Source organism: Gallus gallus, chromosome 19, assembly GCF_016699485.2.
Source record: "Gallus gallus isolate bGalGal1 chromosome 19, bGalGal1.mat.broiler.GRCg7b, whole genome shotgun sequence".
Lineage (NCBI taxonomy): Eukaryota > Metazoa > Chordata > Aves > Galliformes > Phasianidae > Gallus > Gallus gallus.
Window position 1 is genome coordinate 1,560,610 of NC_052550.1, and position 9,034 is coordinate 1,569,643.

The 9,034-nt window shown below is 43.5% G+C and overlaps 1 protein-coding gene across 5 annotated transcripts in view; it reads left to right on the top strand.

The window, feature by feature from the left end:
• The window catches only part of CALN1 (calneuron 1), a 128,877-nt gene extending 120,410 nt beyond the window's left edge, over positions 1-8,467 (top strand). For all 5 annotated transcript variants that reach the window (XM_015295940.4, XM_015295942.4, XM_004946429.5 and 2 more), the window contains one exon: positions 1,745-8,467. In XM_015295940.4, coding sequence (XP_015151426.2) covers positions 1,745-1,872 — 128 coding nt within the window. In that variant the 3' untranslated portion in view covers positions 1,873-8,467. The remainder of the gene's footprint in view (positions 1-1,744) is intronic.
• Positions 8,468-9,034: the final 567 nt, after the last annotated feature.

The following is a 9,034-nucleotide window of genomic DNA, read 5'->3' on the forward strand; positions in this document are numbered from 1 at the left end:
CCATCAGGGAACGGACTGGTATATCTTAGGAGGAACTTCTCCTCATCAGTTACAGGGAGGACAAAAAGGTTTTCATATTTAAAAGGATGATTCACAGACTGATCCCAGAGCCACACATGACTGTGTTAACAACGAGGAAAGTCAGCAAATTCAGCTTCTTAGTTGGTGAAGAGCAGTACGAATGACTTACCTGGATCCTGCTGCCTTAAGTCGCTATTTTTGCTTGTCAGAAGACTGAAAAAATGGTTTGCTTCAGAAACATTCCTGCAAGAAGCACTGAATATGCTTTACTTTTTTCCTTCGGAAGGAAAGATGCCACCAGAGAAAGTCTTGGCCAGTCTTCAGCTGCTCTCCCATCCACGGTAATACGCAACAGAGCCCAATGCTGAACAGCAGCATGGACCACGATGGCTTATGTCACCATTCTGCCTGGCTGGGAGTGTTTTTCAAAGTGCAGAAATAAGAAAAATTAAAAAGGAATAACCAAGGCTGTTATTTAACAGGATTCTCAAAGTGCTGGAGCACCATGCGCAAAACCAAGGCGTTACCTTACTGATCCTGTAATAGCAAAGGGGTGAAGGGATGGAGCTGTGTGAGCTGAAAGCTGTAATTTAGGAGAGGTGCTTTAAGGGGTGTTCCATTATCTGAGCAGGGTGTAGCAAGATGCAGTACTGCCCATACTGGCAGGGCGTCACATGCATGAGGATCCTCTGCTTTTCTGAGTTCACCTTGCAGAAACTCCAGAGCCTTTTCAAACACTGATTTTTGTGATACCCCAACGTTGTTCTGGTATTCTCAGGCAGGGGACTGATCATGTCCTGCCCGTAAGGGAAGAAAAGGGATGATGAGATTGCTGTTTTCTCAGACCACAAAGTGTATTCTTTAACATAATTAAATAAAATATGTCAAATGCTAAAAATCCTAGCTCTGTCTGCATTTTAACTGCTGCAAATTACCCTCACCACCTTTGACAGCTGTTCTGCAAGCATTCATTTGAAAAGGTCCTTAATACGTCTGATTTTACTTAGGCACTGAAAACCTAAAAGCAGTTAAAAAAATGACTAATGTACTGTGCATACTCATGGGAGTGGTAACAGTGGTTTTTTAAGGTGTTGTCGGGGGGCACATCTTCACATCTTGAATCTCCACTCATTCCCAGTTGACCTATAAGCAGAAAAACCTGGATGTGTCTAAGGGGATTTGCAGAAGACCAGCATTTCTGATAGAATAAATGCAAAGAAAACTTCATAAAGGGCTTAGAAAGAACTACTCAGATCAAACTGAAACACTTAAAATCTTCAGGCATCTGGAGGGTTTTAAAGTCAGTGTGAGCATGAAGGGGCTTCCTGCAGTATGAGAGGGTGGTCTGATAGGAAAACTGGTTTGGAAGTAATCCTAGAGTCATAGAAGCATAGAATGGCCTCGGTTGAAAAGGACCTCAAAGATCACCTCGTTTCAACCCCCTGCTATGTGCAGGGTCACCAACCACCAGCCCAGGCTGCCCAGAGCCACATGAAAGGTAAGGTTCATTGTTTGGAAATGTCCCCAAGGTACTCACCCTCTAATGGTCTCCACTGGTCTTCAAGGAGAGGTAGGACTTGGCCAGCACAGGGTGTTTTCAGGGTGTGGGCTGTGGCTGTGTGCACGTAGAGGCCAAGGAGAATTTCTGAGCGTAGCTGATCCCTGCAGAGAGCAAAGATGTTTGTTTGTCCATGTAGCTCAACCTTCCCTTGTCTTTCTGCAGTGCATGCCCAGAAGCAGAACAGACAGACCTGCGTCCGGAAGAGCCTTATCTGCGCATTTGCCATGGCCTTTATTATAAGCGTGATGCTGATTGCGGCCAACCAGATCCTGCGGAGCGGCATGGAGTAGCCTCTCACCATGACACTGTGACCCAAACTGACCATGCATGCGCATGCCACCGGGTGAGCTTCCCCCGAACCGACTCTCACACGGCAAAGAGACAGAGGCGGGCAGATAACGCACCATTCGACAAGGAGCCTGGGGCCAGCAGCGTAACGTGTCTTGTGAATCAACCACATCCTTTTGGCAGGGACATAAAAGGGCTGTCTTAACGCTTTAAAGGTTTTGTTTCCTAATGCAATAAAAATAAAAAAAATAAACATACAGAAAGTCCCGAATTATTGCTTCAGAGCAACAACGGTAACTTGGAAGACGCTTTCATCCAGCAGTCTGCTTTGCAGTTGTAAGGAGGCACAGCCTCGTGACTCACTGCAGTGGGGCTGTCTTTTAACCTAGGGGCCGACTGACTATGCCACATAGCTCCCCGGCGGGCCCACCTTCCCAGGAAGTTGATCGTAGCATTGCCACAAGCAAGTCCTGTTCGTTTTGTTTCACGTACTTTGGCTTCACTTTGTTTTTCCCTTATGACCATGCCTTTGAGTTTACGGCATTAGAGGGGAGCTAGAGCATCCTTGTACAGTATTTTCAGAGTAAAGAAGAGGAGAATTTGCCAGCATCATACAGAATTTCTATTTTTGCTTCACAAACGTCGCCTTTGACACAAGACTGTGGGGTAGCAGGAGTCTGTTTGCCATTTTTTCCCACCGAGAATCAGGGCTTAAGAACCACCACCCACTTTCCCACATGGGCATTCCTGAGATTCGTGCAGTCTTCCAGCCAGCTCTGCAACCACCAGCGCCAGTTGAAACTCCCTCTGTTTGGTCCCATCTGCATACTCAACATTTGCTTTCCAGTAGTTCTGCCCTTCTGCTGTAACAGTCTTCAATAACCTTATTGAGACCAAAATCACCGAGAAAGCTCTGAGCTTTTCTCCCCGCTCCTCGACTGCCCAACGTTTACTTATTTCATTGTTGAAATTGCAGCGAAACCTCTGCATCCAACACCTTCTCATGGGAGAGGTTGCATTTTCACCTGTATGGTGAGGTGGGATTTGACCAGCAAGTCGCTCCATCCCTCATGGTCCCACCGACACCACCACCGCATATCCCATGGACAGGCTGAAAGAGGGTGATCAGAAAATCAGGCTGCTGCAAGAAAAGAATGAATCAAACTCGAGCATACCACCATATGTTCCATAGTGTGTCAGACTTTCAGATCCCACAAGTGTTAGTTATTTTTCCTGGAAGAGATTTTAATGAGCAGCAAGGAGAGGATGGAGTGATGCAGACCAGAGGCACAACGTGTCCCATGGAGCCAGGATTACATCTGAAAGCGTTTCTGCTTGTAAACCCGACCCAAATCCTTGCATTTACCTTTGGATGAGCTGTACACCTGTGTGTCACCCTGGGAGGGATCTGGTTCCCTTGCCCTGATGGGTGATGGCTGCGTTTGATGCATGGGGAGCATTGGCGTGGGGTTGGAGCGGCAGTGGCTTCTTTTGCCAGCTGGATGAGCTCCAGAAACATGATGGAACAGCAAGATCTCACTCCTGTGAATGTAGAGAACTGTTTCCTGTGTCATGAGAAGGGGCAGGATGGCTCCCAAAGGGACTGTGGACTGTGAGCTTCACTTGTCCTACACGGTGGCCATTGTCTCAAGCCTGGATCCATCCCAAAGACTCATTTCTGCTCTTTGTTCTTGGTTACAAGCTCATTTGACCTGTATTTTTCTAGTAACCTGATTTGAAAATGTACTTTCCATTGTTCTGTCTCCTACCACCCTTTAAATCTCATGTATCTGCTTAGGATTTTGCCTTTAGGTGTGTGTTGCGATTTACCACCTTCACAACGCTGCTGTTTTCCTGGTGCCCCCCTCAATCTCCAAAGATGACAGCTGTCATTTCCAAGGCAGCTGAGTCGTTTTTCTGCCTTTCACAAACACACATTTCTGTATTTCTGTTCTGCTGTGACTAATAGAGGTCAGCTACAAAATACTGTGCAGAAATTGCTACATCTCACAGAAGATGGAGGGATTTGTGTTTGCTGTAGGGCAGGACCAGACTTCAAACCAACAGCAGAAAATGATAGGCAAGCTCTGAGCACAGGATTCACATTGATGGAGAACTCAGGGTTGCTCCCAAAGCTCACTATGTTGGACATCATTGCAGATAAGGAGGTTGGAGATCCTTTTGAGGGGGCTGTCACCCATGTGTTTAGGTCTCAGGGGTGTATTAAAGGTGGGAACGGAAAAAGTCCAAACGTTACTTGCCACTGAGTGGTACTTACTACCATTTTATTTTTATTTTATATATATATATATATATATTTGTGGGGTTTTTTTTTTGTTTGTTTTCCCCTGGGACAGTGCTGGAGTGAATGTGGGAAGCAGAGCAGATGGAGCTGGAGCCGAGGTGGGCACCAACCCACCAGCCCCACTCAACTCAGCAGCTCCAAAGCAGTGCCTCTTTGCATAGCACAGAAAGACAAGTAAAACATGTAGACCAGGCATTTCTCCACATTCTTCTCACTCATCCGACAGCTAACACCAGGCAGACTCCAATTATAACAGCTACCTTACAGACAAGATAATCTTTTCCATTCCTTCAGGATTTCTGGAAGGCTCTGTAATTTCTACACGCATGTTTCATAAAAACTTTTGTAAATACAGTCATTGTTCAGCACAGTTCTTCACCTTGAACATCCATTTGTAAAACCAAACCTATAATTAATATATTGGTAAAAGCCATAGCCTGGGGTCAGTAGAGTTCATTGCAAAACTCCCCACTGATTTTACTGGGTACTGGGATTCGGGGATTTTCAGTTTTACTTTTTTTCTGTGGGGAACCCAATGTATCCATTATGAATGAGTGCCATGTCTTTGCAGAGGTCTCCTTTTCCTTCCTAGACCAGCCTTTCTTCATCTAAAGCATCCTGAAGCTATCCCTTCTTTCATTAGTCAGGCTCATCAAGTAGCTAGTGGCAATGTAGGATGGATCAGGCCATACCATTTCAACCCTTCCTCTCCCAACCAACTTCCAATGATGCTTTTCCATCCTTCTTAGCCAGCAGCACTGGACCTTTGTCTCCTACCTATCTCCGTGGTTCCATTTATGTAACATCTATTTATCTTTTCCTTTCTTTTTCCTTCTTCAGAAGAGGGGGAAAAAAGGACTTTTTACTGCTTTTACAGACAGTAGGTAAAAATAGAGCGATAAAATTTTGATTGGAACCTGATGGCAAAGGTTTAGGAGGAAGAAAGTAGAAGAATAAAGAAATAAAAATAAAAAGCCCACATCCCCTACTTTAAAAAAAAAGAAGAAGAAGAAGAAGAAGAAGAAAGGAAAAAAAACTATTTAAGTGCTAATTAACATACTTTAAAAAATACCCAGACTGCAGCAGCACTAGGTAGAGCTGTCAGAAAAAGCACTAAACTTATGCTCTTGCCAGTTACATGAGAATTTAAGTGTCTTTTCAGCACTGCAATTCTGTATGAAAAGGATATTGCTATGGCAACCCTCGCTGTTCGTGACATGTGTGCCACAAAGTCGGAGAGACACGCAGCAATTGCAAATGTGCTCCCAGCCAAGCCAAGGCTGGACAAATGACTCCCAACAGCCCGGGACAGCTTTTTGGGTCAAAGATGAGCAAATTATCAACCAATTCTGAGCACCCCAAAGACAACTCTGTTGGCTTAGCCATAAAAAAAATAAAAAATAATAAAAGGTGTGTAATTAAACAGATTGGCACACAGGGAATGATTTGAAGTGGCTGTGATTGTTCTAGCCTGAGAGAGGCTTTGATTTGGTTTGGCTTGGGAGCAAATGAAAATAAGGCAGTGTAAGCATTGCTTAACACAAGCTGCCCTGTGCTTGCTGGGCAGGTCCCCCATGGAGGGACCAATCCCCAGTGGGTGGGACTTGGCTTATTGCTTCTGCCCGGCACAGAGCTGCTTTGCTGTTAGCCATTTGTGGCTTTGAAGGCACATCCCAGTGTTCAAGCAACACAAGGCATCTGCTTCTAGAGAAGTTAATGAGGAAAAAATAATTATTTTTCCTGTTTGGTGGGTATTCATAAATGTGCCAGTGACTGTTTTGGGCACCTCGTGCTGACAGGCTGACAGACTCCTCAGGTCAAGGGCCATCCATGAGCAGAAGGAGTGGGAGGTGGGAGGCCTGACTACTCGTATTGCACCTAGAGCTGAATGTCTGGGCATTGTGCACAGAGGTTTCATACACGATGTTCAGTGTTTGTTGGGAGCTCACTTTAGATATGATGAACTAGTAGGGCTGGATGTTGGTAGCTTCACAGCAAAGACTTCCATCAACTCTGTGATAGAATAGTTACATACATATGCACTGTTTTAAGCTGAGACCAAGTAAATGAGGAGCTTTTTTGGTCCTTCTCCCATAAGACATAGAATAGTGAGGAAGTGTATCAAGAACAGATAAAAGGCATTCTTAAGGGTGCTGCTTGAGATGGATAAAGTCTTTCTGACAGATTTGGATGAGCAAAGTAACCTACTGGCAAACACTTTATTCTATGGAAAGAACACACATCTTTTTACCTGCTGCAAAAGATCAAAACATCTCCTGGGACACTCAGAGGACCGTCCAAAGCCATCCAAGGTCCAGTGCTGGCTTTGCTTGGGATGACACAATGCTTTGTGAGGTGCCCGGTACACAGAAACTTGCAGCTTTTTCCATGAAAGACTCTCTTATCCTGCACGTAGCACACACGTGCACAAGCAAATAGCTCTGCCAGGGGCTGTCATCACACAAAAGCAAGAGGTTCACAGTCCCGAGTCAGACTTAGATCTGCAAAGAGAGAAGCAGTAGGAGGAATATATTAAGATCAGTAAGAATGAAGTACCCTATTTTATCCACCCGTGTAATAAATTATTTAGTTTCTGCTTTATGGATGACTATTTGAAAGAAGAAAAACCAACTCTTCTAAAATGAGAATCTGATAAAGTATCTTTTATCTTGGCTCTGAATCATGCTTACATTCCATAGATGAAGATGTACAGAACTTGCTGGTTTTCAATCTATTATTTTACTGCACCGAGTTCTGACAGTGCAATTACATTTCCTTGGCATCACTTAGAACCTATTACTTTCCCAGGAACTAAGGAATTTAATACAGAAAAAGAAAAGGCTCAAAACACTTTTATCTTTCTGTGTTGTTGGTTGTTATCAAGAACAAATCTTGTTTATCTCTGGTTCACGTAGGATATTTTAGGCAGCTCTACAAAATGTAGAGATTCATCAAGAGCAAGATGGACAGAAAATCTGACAACAACACTTTAATTGGAAGAATACTTTACTCCTATCTCTCCAGTGGCAAAAGTCTGAAAAACTGTCTCAATTTGGTATCTTCTCCAGTAAAGAATTTCAGCCCCAAAAGAGAGGAGAAGAGAGGAAATAGGAGAAAAAAGTAAATCCTTTGAATCTAACAATGAACTCTTGACAATTTGATCATGAGAATACCTTAGGATTTGTATTTTCTGCCAAGACAGACCAAAATAACTTTGTAGCCTTGAAGAGCATTGTTAAATGAAACTTCCATTTTCCATCCAGTTATTTTGTACAGCTGCTCATGGCCAGACTTTGCCAGCATCACAAATAAGCATCTTCAAACTTAACTCATTGTACAGTGTGTTAGGTGAGCTCCAAACTGCAAATTTCCATTATCAGCTGGTCTTCTGTCTTCACTGGCCAGCAAGTAGACATTTGGCTGTCCCATTTGAAGCTGTTGAGCTTGCTCTAGTAGCTACCCCTCTGGTCTTGCCAGCACTTAGGCATATCTTGTTTGTCCTGTGAGCAGTCCCACCAAACCCAAACTGTGCTGCCAACGTGCTTGCAGCATCAGGCCCCTGGGGTTGCCATTTGACAGCAATCTTCAAATAAAGGCACATTCCACCAGCCCAAGAATAGCATTACGTTTCCCACCATCTCTGTCAGAGGAGCCAAAGTTATTTCAGCTTCGTGCAGCAGCTCTTGTTCTCAGATTTTAATTGGGGTGGTGGGAGGAAAAAAACTGAAGTTCCTCTCGGACTCCAGAGTAAATGAGAAGTAACTCATTAGAGTTAATTGGCTTAAACTGGGATAAGCCCAGAATCCAGCCTGTTGCCATTTAATCCGTGCTAGGATCTAAGTAATCGATAACTCCTGATTCATCTCTAGGAAGTGCTTCATTAATGCATTAGTCTCCTTCTTGTCATCGTTTCATCTCTCACTGGTTTCAAGCCATTTACCACCCATTGTTGAAAACTGACCATTTCTGCTTGTTAACAGAAGACATGGCATTTTGATTATAGTCAACAACTCACAAAGTCAGCAGCATAATAGTAAAAAATAAAAAATAGAGATCACTTTGTACAAAACACTGTAAATATTAATATAAATTAACTTGGCATGCAACTTAAATAAATCCAATGTTATTGCAAGTTACCCAAGTGTATAAAGACGTGTAAAAAAGGAAAACCGAATGCCATATGTATCGGCTGTTTCCTCTAACCAAACACTACTGTAAATACATAATCTGTATAAAAAGATTTTAATTTTACCATTATTTATGCAATAGAAATAAAGGTTTTTTTCTTTTGATGAAGGGTGAAGTTTTTTTTCCCCTCGTTTTGAAGCATTCATTGATATTTATTCATGCCCAAGTACAAGAGCAAAAGCTAGATTTGCATAAAATATTAGGACAGAGCCCCTTTCTTCCTTCTGAGAGATACATGAACATTTGAGTTTTTTATTTTGCTTTGAAAATAGATTTACATATTTTAAAGGCTGTTATTACAAAAAGAGCTCCTGGCTGAATAGATGCCTTGGATGTTCAGAGCTAAGATCAACGCTTCAAGAGCAAAACAGATGCACAGGACTCATTAGCATGCCAAAGAGATGAATTTCACTTCTCCTCTGGAAGTGATGGAAGTCAAAACCAGGACTGGTGCGGTTGGTGGGCACCACACGCAGATCTCAAAGAGAAGGGTCAGGCCATGCCATGTGCTTTTCCTTGGCACTTGCTGAAAGACTCAAAACCACTTTTCTTAGACCTACTGGGGAGTCAGGGCCTGTTTCCGAACTCAGGTGGGCCTGGGTCCAGTGAGTTGCTGCTGGGAAGAGTACACTGACCACAGGTTTTAATCCTGGCTCTGCTGCTGCCAAGGC